Below are 17,051 nucleotides of genomic sequence, written 5' to 3'. Positions count from 1 at the left end.
ATTCAGTTATTTTTTCTTGTTTCTTCTGTCAGCACTGTTTCCTGGCAAGGATTGCATGTAATTCATGACAAGAGATTGAGAATGACATGAAAATCAGTTGGAAATGAGTAATCTAGGGATTACTAAAAAGCTTCTTCAGTTTGACTCAGATAACTTTTGTTAAAATCTGCTGCTACTGCCTCAAAGTCTGGCATCAATTCTGTTTGCAGAAGTCAGAAAAAAATTTTTTTAAACCACACAACTCAGTAGAAAATGTAAATGTGATTCCTACAATTTATAGGGATTTTTTTATAATGCTGATTCAACAAAGGAATTCATTGTGATAGTTTATTTTCTTACAGCTGTAGTTTGTGTCCAAATAGTTTATAATCATAAAGCTACCCTCTTGATATCAGTCAAAATAGACAATATATATTGATGTCTAAACAAGCTTTGTAGAAGACATTTTTTTTTAAATCAGGCATGGGACTTTACATTTATTAGAAGGTGTTCACAAAAATAAGGGTAACATCATGCATATTCTTTGCAACTAAACCCAGTTATGGTTACAGTCTGGAAATAAATTCTTTAAATAGACACATGGAGATACAGTAGTACATATACACTCTATTTATGACATATAGTGTACTGATAACTCCCAGCAATACATCAGAAGTCCACAACCAGCTGATGGAGGGATTGGATAAGGAGGAAGAAACTGCTTCAATTTCTCACATTATTTATGTGGCTCGACAAGAATGTCGGTGTGAATGGCCTCCTGAGTCTGGGAGGCAAGAACAAGTCAAGACTATACTTCTGCAGTACAAAACATTTACACACGAAATACACATGCATTGCAATGCATTGGGGATGGGCAAAGCCAGGAGGAACCCCTTCCCCAATGCTTTATTAACACAATTCTACAAAGGAGTCTCAAATAGGATTATATACTTCAGTCACAGTAAGGCCACAAAATTACAATGGATAAGGACCTTGGAACCCGACATTCTGTGGGAGCAATGGAACCCTTCCTTCTTTCCAGAGCTTTCCACGTGTTCCTGCGTGGCATCTCCCCCACCAAAGTCCTCCTGCTATTGATTTGTGTTTCTGTAGGTTGGACATATTGCTTGGTACAACAGTGAGCACAGTAGAGAAGGGTGCTGGCACAGGGAGAACAAAACCTATGGGACATTCAGACTCTACACAAAGCTGGCTAATCAGAGAACAGACTGGCAAAGGATTTCCTCAGGTTCCGGATGGTCTCAGCTTTGGCCTCGTCCTCGTTCACGGACGACCTGAAGAAGGAGGACTCTGTGAAGCTGAAGGCGTTGGTCAAGGACTGAGACTTGCTGCAAGACACAAACACAACAATTCTGCATGGTCACGCTGTCCCCCAGCCTCCACCCCCCAACACTTGGATTCAGAGGAGGGGAAATGCAGAGGAAATCATAGAAATTCCCACTGGAATTCCCTCCACAGCATCCCATGGGATAACTGGGTGCACACCAAGTGCAACCACAACCCCTTGGAGAAGTGAGACCAAACAGATAATCAAGCTCCAGCAGACTTGTCCCTTGGATTTGTCCCTGAAGCTGGACAAAAATTGGCTTTTACCCATTTTTGTTATGTCCCACACAATTCTGCACCTTTGACTTGAGAGTAAGGCTTGAGGATAACATTTCCTTCAAGGAACACAATGGTGTTTTCTTTTCTTTCTGCAGATCTGAATTGGATGGTGCAAATTAGAGCCTTGAAGAAAATGTGGGCCTGGCTACTAAATCCAAATCACAACCCAACAGGATTGATAAATAATTGTGTTTTGGTGAGGCTGCAAATGGTTGTGCAGAGAGAAAAATCAGGTATTTTACAAGAGTTTGAATCCTAAACTGTAATGTGCTCTCCCTTTGTCTAGATGTATTGAACATTAGAGCCTTAATAGAGGCTTAAAGGCATTTTATATCTTTGAAAAAACACCCCAAATCAAATCTATTTTTTCTTTCCTATAGGCAGTGCCTGGCAGTGCTACTCCATTCTTAGTGCTGTCGTGTAACTCTGGTCTAAGTTCCCATAAGCAAGAAAAACATTACAAGGAAAACAAGGAGGAAAATAGCTATAGTCTAAGACTTTAACTCATGACTTGTCAGATAAAATAACATCTAAAAAATAGGCTTGAATTGAAATAGAAGGCATTAATAAGTTATTTTTACAAAGACATCCCTACATGGGTAAAACGAGTTACCTGATTTCATTTTTATCTCAGCACAATAGATTTCAGTTTTGGCTCTGGTAAAACTGAAGCACTTTCCTTATTCAGATTGTCTCGGACTCCTCATGGTTTGCAGCTCCTCTCCTTCTAAACTAATAATGTACAGCAAACAGTGCTGCAGGCGTTTTAGGTTTTTCATAAATTATAGTTGTGCTAATGAGAATAGACTGATAAATGTTTGTTTGTACTCACTGAAAGAGGGAGGGTGGGAAGCAGCACTTGACTTGATTAGTAACACAATAAGTAGCCTAATTAAATATTTATTCACAGATTAATAACATGTACATACAGGTTAGGCAACAGCATGTGGGTGAATACAAAGCATACACATGCAAATAGAGTTAATCCTACAGGCAGGAGATCTGAGCCTTGGTGTGGACCTAAAACTGCTTCTGAAAGTTAGAAAACGGCTCTTATTATGGCTTGCATCTTAAAAACTTTCATTTCTCCTTTGTTATTTTATTTTAAAGAGAGACTCTTCCATTTGGAGAAGAGAAAAATTAATCTAGATGTGAAGAAAAAGCTAAAAGGAGAAAGCTGGGAAGCAGCATGTGGCAGAGTCCTCCTGGAACTGTTCTTAGCTGCTTTTCTTCAATGTCAGAAGTTAAGTTTTGAACTATAAACTGATTTCCATCTTGCTTAAAAAAAAATCCACCTCTCTATTCTCCATCATCTGAAATGATGGAGGAATCAATTTGAGGTTTATGATCAGAAAACAGAATAAAGAAATACATTGTGCCATGGAGGCAAGGGAAATTCTGTCCTCTTTGCACAATATTGTCATCCAGCATGTCTCTGGCACTGAGCTGGGCTCAGGGAGGACCCGGGGTTGTTTCCCACTGGTGTTAGCACAGGAGTGGGTGGAACAAGGGGATCTGTGTTCCTGGGAGGAAACAAAGCCTCTGTGCAGCTCTTTGTACATCCCAGACTGAGGAGATGTGTCTGAGACTCTCCTGGCAATGGTTGTGTCAGAGCTCTGCTGGTGCCTCTCTGGGGTTTCTGTTGGCTGGCTTTGAGCTCTGAGGGGGGATTTTTCCATATTCCTTACTGGGTGTAAATCAGTAAGGAACCTTCTAGAAGTGGGACAACCACTTTTTAAAAAAAATTTTTATTATTATTTTGAGTTTTGTGCAGCCTTCTCTGGGCAGGGCTTGAGCACTCAGGCAATGCCTCTGCACAACCACAGGCAGCAGAGAGAACCAATTTGGCAGCCACTGTCCAACATGACCCAGCCTGGACTGTGCCTTTAGAAACAGAATCTGTTGTCTCAGTGACTGCAAGGTTAAAAGTTGAAGCAGATAAGACTTCCTCTTGGAGGGCAGGCTCACATCACACCCAGCCCGTGACTCGGTGGCACCAAAAGGAGGAAACAAAGACCAAAAGATGATGGATTTTCAGACCTGGCCAGGGCAGAAATTGCACAATGGGCAGATTAAATTTTACATGGTGCTCAGGATAGAACTAATGCTAGCAGCTTACTTTACTCCCATTAACAGAGATTAAGCTTTTTGAGCTATTTAATCTCATTTTAAATCTGGGACTAGAACTAATGCTAGCAGTTTGGTTTACTCTATTACCAGAGACTGTTTTTTGAGCTATTTAGCCTTGTCTTAAACTTGGGACTAGAATTATCACTAGAAGCTTACTTTACTCCATTACCAGGGACTAAAAACTCATTTTAAACTTGGGACTAGAACTAATGCTAACAGCTTACTTTACTCTATTACCAGAATTAAGCTTTTTGAGCTATTTAGCCTCATTTTAAACTTGGGACTAGAACTAATGCTAGCAGCTTACTTTACTCTATTACCAGAGACTGTTTTTTGAGCTATTTAGCCTTGTTTTAAACCTGGGACTAGAAATAGCCCTGGCAGTTTGCTTTACTCCATTAGCAGGCTCTAAGGTTCTTAAACTATTTAACCTGCTTTTAAACCTGGGACTAGAACTAACACTAGAGGCTTACTTTACTCCATTACCAGGGACTAAAAACTCATTTTAAACTTGGGACTAGAACTAATGCTAGCTTACTTGACTCCATTACGAGAGATTAAGTTTTTGAGCTATTTCACCTTGTTTTAAATTTGGGACTAGAACTAATGCTAGTTTACTTGACTCCATTACCAGGGATTAAGCTTTTTGAGCTATTTCACCTTGTTTTAAATTTGGGACTAGAACTAATGCTAGTTTACTTGACTCCATTACCAGGGATTAAGCTTTTTGAGCTATTTCACCTTGCTTTAAATTTGGGACTAGACTAATGCTAGCTTACTTTACTCCATTACTAGGGACTAAAAACTCATTTTAAACATGGGACTAGAACTAACGCTAGCAGTTTACTTGACTCCATTACCAGGGATTAAGCATTTCGAGCTATTTCACCTTGTTTTAAACTTGGGACTAGAACTAATGCTAGTTTACTTGACTCCATTACTAGGGATTAAGCATTTTGAGGTATTTCACCTTGTTTTAAATTTGGGATTAGAACTAATGCTAGCTTTCTTGACTTCATTACCAGGGACTAAAAAGTCATTTTAGACTTGGGACTAGAACTACGCTAGCAGTTTACTTGACTCCATTACCAGGGATTAAGCTTTTTGAGCTGTTTAACCTCCTTTTAAACTTGGGAACAGCACATTCATTTTCCCCCTGGCTGTCAGAGCATCCCCCCAACCCCAGCAGACAGAATCTATGCCATGAGGAGAGAAGAAGCCCGGATAAAGCGACTCTTACTTAAGCTGCGGGTGCGACTGAGGCTTCTGCTGTGGCGCAGGCTGTGGCTCTGGCTGGGGCTGTGGCTGTGGCTCTGCTTCCTTTGATAACCTGGAGCTGGGAGGACCTTGGGCCTGGGGCCGAGGCTGCTGGGTGGTGGGTCCGGGCGGGCGCTGGGGCTGCGAGGCTGCGGGCTTCGCTGCCTGCCCCGCGGGGAACACGCGCTGGGGCTGCAATGGCTCCTGGCTTTGGGATTGCATTCCTTGGGGTTGCACTGGGCCCCCTAGGTTCAGTACAAGAAAAACTTCATAATGTTATAGTTGCAAAGAGGCCTTATTTAGAACTTCATACCCAACACTTTAAAATCATCCTCTCCAACGTGATTAATTCTACTTTCAAGGTCAAAGCCTGCTCGCGTGTGCTCGCGGGGAGGCAAGAGCACTGCTCACAATCGTGAGGAACTTGCTTGGAGCCCCCCATGAATCAGCCTTAAAACTGCTAAATAGCACCCCATTTATCCCAGGTACTGACTTCAAACCAAATCAATGGAGTTACACCCAGAACAGTTTTGGCCCAAGTCAAGGAGAGGCTGTGAGGTAACTGAACAGAGCAGCAATATCTAATTCAGCAAGACAGTCACTACTTTCTGTGTAGTTATTGCAGATATTTTCTTCCTCCAGAGTCTTAAAATCATTTCTGTAATATTCCTCTTAGATTCACTCTTACAGCAGTAAAACAATCTAATTTTCTGGCTGGTTGAAAATATTTTCATAACTTACTTAACCTCTTTTGACATATCTCTTTTGAGATATGTCAAAAACATTACAAGAAACACAAGAAAGTCACTACAAATGCTTTACCAGGAAGGCACTTCACTGGCAAACTACTGCATGAAGTGGGAAACCACCACGTGCAGGAGAGACTCAGGCTGTGCAACCCACGGCTGAAAGATTCCACAGTATCACCAGTGGGGTTTTTTCTGCTTTCTGGCTGAAATAATGCTGTGTCAGACATCAGGGCTTGCTGCTTTTATCTCAGCTCCCAGGTCTGACTGGGGTTTTCTAGATGAATGGCTGTTGTAACTGAATTTTAACCCTTGCATTTGAAAATGCACTCAGGACATCTGACTTGAGGGGAGAAAGGATGGGATGACATTCTGAGTGTTTGTTTGTACAGTGCTTCACTCAGGATAAGAGCTGTTGTAAATACCACAGAACACAACTGAGCTAGACCTTCTGGATATCTGGGAATTTTTAGTCTTGCATAGATATTTAGTGCAAGTAAAACACTTAATCTGCTCAAGTCTCTCAAAGCAAACCATCATATCTAGATGTACTCTTGCAATACATTATTTTTTTGTTGTTGTTTTCAAATTGCTTTTACAGTTAACTTTCCCCTTACTACATGAATTCCAGTGTGTGTGTGTGAGGACAGCACGTGCTGATGCCTCAGTGAGTTTTAACACAATTGTAGCAGTGTGTTGTGGTGTAGAAAGATAAATAGCACGTACTGAATGTTAAGGAATGTGCCTTCATTGTTTATTAATTTGAACCACTTTTGTAGGAAATATTTGAAGGTGATAACATGGTCTTGCAACATCTTAATAAGGAGCCTTTTCTTATTAGTCTCCTTTCACTCAATATTGAAAACCAGAAAGGTTTCTTTCCCGCACTTGTACGTACAGGCTTGAATGCCAGAAACTTTACACTGAAGACAGATATAACTTTCTTTTATTGCACATTAAGCTGTACAAGAGATTTCACATAAAAGATATACTGCTGTCACATTTCCAGTGTTTGCTCACTTTCTTGCAGCTGGGTTGTACAAAAGGCAACAATCATGAAAGAAACTTTTACCAAAAATAACTCAACAGAACTGAACATTAAGCCTACACTGTAAAACATCTGTTCCCTGTTACCCACAATATTGCACCTAAGCATGCTGACATGCAGAGAGACATCTTGGCTTGTTTCTTGGCTGTGGGATGTAGGAATTGTGTGTGCCCCTGCGAATCCTTCCCAGGGAACAGGCTGGAATCCTGTCTGAGACACCCAGGTCTTCCACACACACACACACACACACACACACAAAACACACAAATGTCCTGTGAAAAGCACTTGTGAATACTGGCACTACTCCATGCAAAAAATACCAACTGCTTGCAAGGAAAATCGGCCATCAGATTCAGTTCTCCACCCCAGGGCAGTATGGTTTGTTCTCTTTTAGGGTGTCTGGAGGAAAGGATTTGTGAACCTGATTTCTGGGTGGGATTTCCTTGACATAGAACAAAATAGCCAATGCCATCGTTGGAACGACCACTGACCCAGACAAATGCTGATCACTAAAGCAAAATATTCATGTAATTTACTGATAGGTAGTAAACAGTAGCACTTACCACAAACATTTAAATAGCTAATAATGCATACCTTAATTCTCATCTCACCAGCCAGCTCGTACAAATAAAAGAAACACTAAGAATGATGAGACTCACTGATAACTTTTTCCAGTGTTTGTAGGGAAAACAGACGTAGAACATCAGGCTGTTTTCCCCTTAAACATAATTGTTTGCACTAAACTAATGGCCACTACTCATCTTTGTACATATTCAAGATGAAAATTATAGTTTTGTGGCTCGCTTGCAACTCAGCTTTCTGGTATGCCAGCAGCGTGCAGCTTGTGATTCTAGGCTAGATTTCTCCCAGCAGATTAACTGCCTGCCTGTGGAGCTCTGCTCATGTAAAAATCACAAAGAATTTACCTACAGAAAATCTAGCAGTTGTCAGGCACCTCAAGTCCTTTTGCACGTTCGATGCCAAGCAGTTCTTAGAAACCCTATTTATGTGGATAACCTTGGGACTGGATTTTCTTTACAGCTCTCTGGAAACTTGCAGGTGTAAAATAGGAGACCTGAGTTGGTAAAGAAAACCACTGATATTTTTTGCCTTGCATTTTCTAACCCAGGATCCTCAGCTGGTTAAAGGTACCTTGGTCTGCCATCCCCTCACTTCTCAGTATTTGCAATGAAATGAGCTCTTACAGGAAGTTTAACAGTCCTTGAGGTACTTCTCACCAAATAACCTGGGATTTAAATCTTAGGTAAGTATAAGATTTTTTGAAAGTATTTGCATTAGTTTTCATTAAAAATCTCCATAGATTACTAATTCAGAATGACAACAAAAGGTACTACTTAATTGAAACAGGATACATTAAATACTCACACTTTCACTGAGATATTGCACATAGGTGGCCCATTTACATAGCTTTGTAGCTAATAATTTAATGCAGAATTACTAAAAATATGAATACCAGTATGTAAAATAGAAGATATTTTAAATATTCCTTGGGAAGAACTGTATTTTATGGAGTCACCAAAATAGCAGACTTCCACTCGCATAGAAGTAAAACTCAAAGGTTAATAAACTTTATAAAATTATAAATAAAAAGCCTCACTAGCAAATCCTAATCTAGACTTTAAAAATATATCTGGATCACCTACCTATTGGTCATGCACACGCACAGAAAAATAAAGGCTATGAGTACAGTGTGCACACACTCACAGAGTAAGCAAAGGGACAGGGGGCTTGCACCTCGGGGGGATTGTACTGAACAATATCAAATATCCAGAAATACTGTCTAACCATCCAGGGTGTACATGGCACTGGGCTCTAGAGAGGCACATTCTTTGTACACTGTTGACAGCAGCCCTGCAATCACGAGTTTACAGAGGAAGGTTGGAAAGCATTACACGCACAGACAGGAACAAGGAAACAACCAGACGGGAGAGTTGACACTGCATAGAAAAAACACAGTCCAGGTCAGCACTGAAACAATGGCAAACTGAACAAAACTGGGATGCTTGCATTCAGATTGTTTGTTTCTCTGATTTCAATTGGGTTTTGTTTTGTTTTTCACTTTTCAGTTTTGCTTTAACCCTTGCTTTTGGTCTCAGTTATCTAAGTAGCCTGGACTTGTTTTGGTCCTACTGCAACGCCATTACAGTCGAGAATGTACTGTAAACAACCTTGAGGTGGTGGTCGCTGAGGTGGGACTTTGTTTGGCTCTGGCTCCTTTAGTGATCCACTCTGGAAAATACATTTGAAAACAGAAGAGAAAAAAAAAATTAGAGTAGCTCGGTTCCAATTTTCCACTAATTTGTCTTTATTTTCATTAGAAAACTCTTTATTGGTGGGGCTGAACATATACTTTAAATTTCTTCCAGACACTATTTTTTAATTTAGTTGCTGCCTGACATGAAATATGAATCCTGGGCTGGTCCAAGGCTGAGCTCTTATAAAAATTGTTTTCCCTTTGCAGCATGTGATGAGGATGCAGGGAGTGCCTTCCCAGCCTTACCTCCATCTGGGGAAGGACTTTATCCTCAGTTCCCAGCACCAGCAACCATTTTTTTGTATTTCAATGCATCTGCTCTCTCTCTCTTTTTTTTTTTTAGGACAGACTGAATAGGAAATGGATTTCAACAGATACCTTTGTGTAATTTAAGAAATAATTGATTTTTAATTATGTTCACTTGTATCCTGAAGCATTTGCACAGCAGGAGTTTTGCCATTGATAGTTTCACTTTGATTTGCTGGCTGTAAGTGGGGAGGGAGGTGGGCTGCTCCAGCTTCACTGTTTTGCTAAGCAAAATGAAAGAAGAAAGCAAAAACCACAGACAAATAATAAAAATAATTGAAATGACTTCATGCTTCTCCATCTGACATGTTATTAGAAACACATGTGATACTTCACTTTTCAAAACAGGAGGTTGATTTGGCAGCATCCTTTTCACATGGATACTTGTGAAAGGAAAAGATGGGCCTGAACCAAAACCTTGGAGCAGAACATCCTCTGGGAACAGGAGTATTTGAATCCAAACTTTGTCTTAGGCCCATCTCTAACATTTTGAAATGTGAAAGATGTTAAATCATTGTAGGTAATAGCTTAGGATTTTTTTTTAAGGATCCAGAAATCAAATTGCCATCTGTCAAGAGGAAAAAAATGCAGAATTTATTAAAGAGCAAATGCAAAATCAATTAAACGTGTTTCTTGCAGAGCTTACTGGGTTTTTTCTGATAGATTTTTATTTGATCATGCTCCTAGTACTTTATTTACAGAATAAATCTTGCTCCTAGTGCTCTGAATTCCTGCCCAGCAATGCAGCTGTGGAGTTCTAAATGGCACAAGAGCCCTCCAGTGCATGCAGCTGCTGCAAGTTGCTGTGTCTGCTTTAGCTGCATAAATAAAAGGACACAGGGCAGCTCCAAAAGTCTCATTAGTCAGCATTACCAACCTGCAGGAGCCCAAATGAGGAGTAAAAACTGATCCTCATAAACTGTGCTCCTTGATTTACCTGAGCCAGTTCCACAGTGCCTGATGAGCATCACTAAAGAGGTGAGGGTATGTAGAAAATAAGAAACTTTTGTAAGAAAAGATAAAGCCACCAGGAAATGTCAGAGTGCTAGAGTGTGGGTTGGAGTCCTCTCTTAGCATCACTAAAGGGTGAGGATGTGTAGAAAATAAGAAACTTTTGTAAGGAAAGATAAAGCCACCATAAAATATCAGCTTTAGTGTGGGTTGGAGTCCTCTCCTTTTGTTTCCCTCCTTGCTGGGATGTTCAGAGGCTGCTGCAGGAGCTGCTGGGCTGCCCTGGGCAGAGTGTTGGGGGTACCAGTCCCTGCAGGATCTGCCTGGGCACCAGGAGCTGCCTGGGGAGCAGGGCACCAGCCCAGGGGGGAGCTGAAAGCAGCCCTGGAGGAGCAGCTCCAGACTCTCCCAGGGCTGGAGGAGCAGCTCCTGCCTGTCCCAGGGCTGGAGGAGCAGCCCCTGCCTGTCCCAGGGCTGGGGTGCAGCTCCTGCCTGTCCCAGGGCTGGGATGCAGCTCCTGCCTGTCCCAGGGCTGGGATGCAGCTCCTGCCTGTCCCAGGGCTGGGGTGCAGCTCCAGACTCTCCCAGGGCAGGGATACAGCTCCTGCCTGTCCCAGGGCTGGGATGAGCAGCTCCTGCCTGTCCCAGGGCTGGGGTGCAGCTCCAGACTCTCCCAGGGCTGGGATGACTCTCCCAGGGCTGGGATGCAGCTCCTGCCTGTCCCAGGGCTGGGATGCAGCTCCTGCCTCTCCCAGGGCTGGAGGAGCAGCTCCTGCCTGTCCCAGGGCTGGGATGAGCAGCTCCTGCCTCTCCCAGGGCTGGGATGCAGCTCCTGCCTCTCCCAGGGCTGCGATGCAGCTCCTGCCTGTCCCAGGGCTGCGATGCAGCTCCTGCCTCTCCCAGGGCAGGGATGACTCTCCCAGGGCTGGGATGAGCAGCTCCTGGCCTGTCCCAGGGCTGGGATGACTCTCCCAGGGCTGGGATGCAGCTCCTGCCTCTCCCAGGGCAGGGATGCAGTTCCTGGCCTGTCCTAGGGCTGGGATGCAGCTCCTGCCTGTCCCAGGGCTGGGGTGCAGCTCCTGGCCTGTCCCTGGGCTGGGATGCAGCTCCTGGCCCCCCTCACTGCTGCTGGGCACTGGGATGAGCACAGAGCTCTGGAAGGGAAACCACCAGGAGTGAGCTGCAGGAACCCCAAGGGTTTCTTGCTGGAGTCCCAAGCAGCCCACGTGACTTTGTTAGAAAGCACACTCCAGGTTTAATAATTGTGATTGTCATGATTAGCACCTGATGGGCTCCCTACCCTTCCCAAGGGCCACAGCCTGGAGCTCTCTGCAGTGGCACAGGGTGCCCAGGGAGGATATGGGTGTTATCCTTTTTCCACTAAAACAAAAGGCTGTGCAGGTCAAACTGGTGTTTGATTTAGAAACACAGGCTGGCAGTTGAAAACACGTGCACTGTAAGGTTGGAACAGCCCTGCAGGGCCCCTGGCTGCCCCATGCCCCGAGGCTGGAGCAAACCTGCCATTTGTTCTGCCTCTGAAATGTCTCAGGCTCTAGCACACAACTGCACTGCCTTGACACGGCACCGGCAGCCCTTACGCAATCTGCATATCTCTCATCTCCCAAAGAAATGATTTTATCCCAAAGCAAGCTTTCAATAAACATTGTAGGAGCTCCCTAATCCTTTCCTCAGCTCTCCCTCTGCAGTGCATTCCCTGCTGAAGGTGTATTTCCCCCTCCTCAGTCACTGACTGCAGCTGTCCTGATTTTACCACCCACACATCCTTTTTTTTATTTTATTTTTTTTTTTCACCAGATATCACCTGGTGCTTCCAGGAACCTCACCCACACTCCAGGCCAATCACATGGGTATATTACTTTGGCTAATTAGCCAACCCACCCAGGCTGACCCAAAAAGTCTAATTAGCATTACATTCCTAATTGAGAAATCTTACTCATGGTTTTTCAATGGTCTGTAGTAATCCAGCCCTTTCCAAGAGCCTTTCTTTCAGACAGTCAGAACCTTGATACTTGCTATTAAAGGCAGGCTTTCAACCAGCCTTGATTGCTGCCCTGAGCCAAGGCCTTTAATACAATCCAGGCTCCTTCTGGAGCCCCAGTTGCTGGCAGATGAGCTGCAGACTGTTCTTCTCACCTCTGCAAGGTGCTGCCAGAGCAGCTGGGGGAGCTCCTCTCTGAGCAGAGGTGCTGGACCAGACCTGTCCTGCTCATGGATTCACCCCTCTTGCTGATTTTCTGTTTTCTTTTGCTGCCCAGCCTCCACATTCACCCTCCCTACCACCTTCTTGTAGCACAAACATGTTTTGGAATAAAACTGATCTGAAGGCAGGCTGGCTTCAAACACTGCAGGGACCAAGGGTTAAATGCAGGGTTTTGGGTTCAAAAACTGCAGGGAGCAAGGGTTGAATGTAGGATTTTATTATGGAAAATGGCCCTGCACGGGTCCTCATTTGGATACTCAGGGCTAAACAGCAGAATCAGGGGTACAGGAGTGTGTTTGGGATGGTTTAGGAGCTGAAGAGCAGAATCAGGGGTACAGGAGTGTGTTTGGGATGGTTTAGGGCAGAATCAGTGCTACAGGAGTGTCCTGGGATGGTTTGGGGCAGAATCAGTGCAAAAGGAGTGTGTTTGGGATGGTTTAGGGCAGAATCAGGAGTGTCTTTGGGATGGTTTAGGAGCTGAAGAGCAGAATCAGTGGTACAGAGTGTCTTTGGGATGGTTTAAGGCAGAATCAGGAGTGTTTTTGGGATGGTTTAGGAGCTGAAGAGCAGAATCAGTGGTATGGGAGTGTTTTTGGGATGGTTTAGGGCAAAATCAGTGTTACAGCAGAATCTTTGGGATGGTTTGGGGCAGAATCAGTGCTACAGGAGTGTTCTGGGATGGTTTGGGGCAGAATCAGTGCTATAGGAGTGTGTTTGGGATGGTTTAGGAGCTGAAGAGGAGAATCAGTGGTACAGGAGTGTCCTGGGATGGTTTGGGGCAGAATCAGTGCTATAGGAGTGTTTTTGGGATGGCTTAGGAGCTAAAGAGAGGAATCAGTGGTACAGGAGAATCTTTGGGATGGTTTGGGGCAGACTCAGTGGTTCAGGAATGTTTTTGGGATGGTTTAGGAGCTAAAGAGCAGAATCAGTAGCACAGGAGTGTCTTTGGGATGGTTTGGGGCAGAATCAGTGATACAAGAGTGTTTTTGGGATGGTTTAGGGCAGAATCAGTGGTTCAGGAGTGTCTCTGGGATGGTTTAGGGCAGACTCAGTGGTACAGGAGTGTCCTGGGATGGTTTAGGGCAGAATCAGTGGTACAGGAGTGTGCCTGGGATGGTTTAGGGCAGAATCAGTGGTACATGAGTGTGTTTGGGACGGTTTAGGGCAGACTCAGTGGTACAGGAGTGTGCCTGGGATGGTTTAGGATTACCTGAGTGAGGTGTGGTGGCTGATGGCAGGAGGAGCCCCTTTGGTTTTCACCTTGTGGAACATAATTTCCACATCCACCCAAATTCCCAAGGAGGAGGGGTTTGCTGTTGACAGGAGCAATCTGTGGGGTGCCTGAAGGGGCTCTCCTGCTCACAGGGGTTTGCTGTTTATACAACTGCCCCCCAAAAATCCAGCTTCACTTGGGGAAGCCTCCATGAATGCTGCAAATCCACTCCAGGGATTTCTCAGCCCTGGGTAGAACAAGTGAGGATTTGGCTGCATAATGACTTTTGGGAATATTGGCTAATTACAGCCAGAGCACAAACCTCACTAATTATCTAGAATGTAAATGTCTCGAGATGTCCCTGTGGCACTTCCTTCCTTTCCACACTTACCTGAAACTGTCTCTTTGGAGTTTTAGGGGTAGAACCGGTAGAAAAAGCTTTTTATTCTTCAAATAAGTTGCATCAGGGTTTGATCAAGGCATTACCTCTTTTTCTACCTTTATATAACTGCAGATTGGATTCACAGACACTTGAATTTTGAACGGTCTGAAGAATGTTGAAATGGGTGGGAGCAAAAGCAGCAACTTGGCAGGGAAATAGCCCTTGGGCAAAAGAGATGCTAAACAGAGTCCCAGCAAAAATTGATTTGGATTTGGCTGAGGTTGAAGCCTTTGTGAACTGTACTTGGAGCACGTAGAGTTGTTTTTGGGTCTCGTTTGGTTTTCTTTGTAATGCAAGGACAGGAGCTTTTCATAGGTATTTCAATATTTGAGGGGAAAGCCATGTTTTTCAGGTCAAGAAGGAGAGAGGGATAAATTGAGAGCTGCCAAAATATGAGCTGAGTTAGAGCTCATAAAGGAACAGGAATAAATAGTAAAACATTTAAGTAAAAAGAGAACTAAGAAAAAATGTTTTTGCTGAGGAGAGAGGTCATCGAGAGAGTTTAAGTGGAGAGTAAACAGTAAATGAGTGTTTGAAGTGTTATAGATGATGATAAACACAGGAGGAAGGGCAAGATGGCAGGTGGGATAAAAGCTGAAAATGAGATGCAGGTAAAAATGCAACGTTCTTCATCTCAGAAATGAAAACCAGCTGACTCATGAAATACAGAATGCAAAACCAGGTCTGTAAAAATTGGGAATAGCCAAGTTACTGGGGAAGGTAAAGCACTAATATTGCTTTGAGCTAAGGAATTGTCTGCTGAGGAAAGAAGCAGTTATTGAACAAAAAATACTGGGAAGGACATTAGTGGGATGCAGAACTCAAGTAGATTATTAATTAATTAGGTTGGCACAAAAAAATAGGTGTGTGCTACTAAAACCTGTAGATGATGCAGGGCTGGAAAACTGTGGGGCCAAAATATCCTAAAGAAAGAATGACATTGATCGGTGGAGCTAAATAAAATTCATAATAATTTTAATAATAATATAATTACTAAAAATAATATCTATTATATAATATTATATTATTCATATAATATATAATATATAATATATAATATATAATACCATATTATTTGCATATTATATTATATTAATTAATTATATTATATTATATTATATTATATTATATCATATATTTTATATTATATATAAAGATATTATAATTATGTCAATAATACAATATTAATATAACTATATTATTATAAAATATAAATTATAATTTTAATTATGATTTCTTCTATAATAAGAAATAAATCTGTCACAAAGGCAGAGCTGACTCAGTAACTGAAATCTAATGGGAATGATTTGTGCCATGAAAACCTCAGAATCTCCTCACAACTCAGTGCAGCCTTTGGAAGAACCTATCTGCCTAGTTTAGTAAAATAAAGGGGTTTTATGAACAGAAACTGGGGGCAGTTTCAAGCCAAAGGCCAAAGCAAACCAAGACGAAATGCATAGAAATTGAATAAAACTGGGCTGCAAATAAGCCCGTGCTGTGTAATTTAGCAAAGCAGTGAAATCCTGAAGTGGAACCTCCAAAAATACAGAATTTCTCAGTGACTTGTAGCCTCCTGCTTTGTCCCTTCAGCGTGCAGTGAGCGGGGCTGGGGCTTTTCCTGGCTCAGAGCTTCCCCTGGAGCAGGAGGCTCTGCCCAGGAGGTGCAGCTGCCCCACTCTGGGCCACTGAACAGCACCTGAAATGTTGGGTTAGGCTTTGTTCTACCCAGAGATGGGGTAACTGAGAGGTGTTTTAAAAACTTTCATTCCATTTTCAGTCTCATGAGAAGGGTGAGACAATACAGATGTTATAATTAACACTACTATAATTAGAAGCTATTTCCTAATTACAAAACACTATCAGTGTTTCTCAGTTTGTTAGCTTTTTGCTGTAGATACTTTAAAGTTAATAATCTAAAATTACTCCTCATAGGTCTTACTACAATGCATCTTTCATAGTTTTATTTCTCTAAAATATCTAGTCTTATTTACAAAACCATCCTTTCAAACTGTTTTTCTAAATCTATTTCTCTTTCAAATCTGTCCTATTTTAGAGCATTTCTAAGTCAACATTTCTTATCTCAAAGTTTACATATAAATACATACTGTGTCAAGCCCTGAAAACTCTCTACAAATCCATTTCCCACAATAAAGATTTTGCTGTTTTTTATATTCCCTGTGGACTGAGAGAAACAGCTACAATGGAGAGATGAGATTTTAAAAATCCACCTTCCTGCTGCCTGTGCAAGGGGGAAAGCAAGAGGAGAGTTCTCTCCTGATTTTTACACAATTTTGGAGTGCCCTGTCCAGCCTTGCCCTTCTGCACTGAGGGAATCTGTGTGCAAAACACACTCAGCAAAAATGAGGCTAGCCTGGGGTTGCTTCATGTTGAAGTTATGATAAAGAATTCCCAAACTTTGAGCAGCTTTTGTTGTTGCCCAACCAAGTTTCCAAAGAACCTCTGCAAAACCTGTCAAGGGGCTTCCCCTGAGTGGGTAGGAAATGCCTGCTCAGAGCAGAGAACAAGTTAACAGTGAGACTTTTACTTGAAATAGTATTTAAAAAATGCATTGAAGAGGGATTAAAAAACCCCCAAACATTAAAGAGTATTCTAACTTTGTTTTTACAGACTGTTTTCCATTACTAGATAACGAATTACTTCCCAGACAACAGCTTCCTTCTTGAATCAGTCTTAAAAATCATAAAATCATAGATTTTTATGCTTTAGGTTGGAAGGGACTTTCAGGACCTTTTTTTTTTCCTAAAGAATATTTTTTTGCTCCACCTGGGCAGGGATGCTCCCAGCAGGGCAGGTGGCTCAGGGCAGGTGAGCACCCAGCAGGAGCTCAGTGCTGCTC

The 17,051-nt window shown here is 42.6% G+C and overlaps 1 protein-coding gene across 1 annotated transcript in view; it reads right to left on the bottom strand.

The window, feature by feature from the left end:
- Window positions 1–313: 313 nt before the first annotated feature.
- Window positions 314–17,051, bottom strand: part of SYN2 (synapsin II) — a 191,027-nt gene continuing 174,289 nt past the window's right edge. Inside the window, exons 11-13 of the mRNA XM_066557968.1 lie at window positions 8,976–9,036; window positions 4,976–5,237; window positions 314–1,328 (exon numbers count right to left, since the gene is read on the bottom strand). Coding sequence (XP_066414065.1) covers window positions 1,193–1,328; window positions 4,976–5,237; window positions 8,976–9,036 — 459 coding nt within the window. The 3' untranslated portion in view covers window positions 314–1,192. The remainder of the gene's footprint in view (window positions 1,329–4,975; window positions 5,238–8,975; window positions 9,037–17,051) is intronic.

Source organism: Molothrus aeneus, chromosome 12 (assembly GCF_037042795.1).
Source record: "Molothrus aeneus isolate 106 chromosome 12, BPBGC_Maene_1.0, whole genome shotgun sequence".
Classification (NCBI taxonomy): Eukaryota; Metazoa; Chordata; class Aves; order Passeriformes; family Icteridae; genus Molothrus; species Molothrus aeneus.
This window is presented reverse-complemented; position numbering and strand designations above follow the sequence as displayed.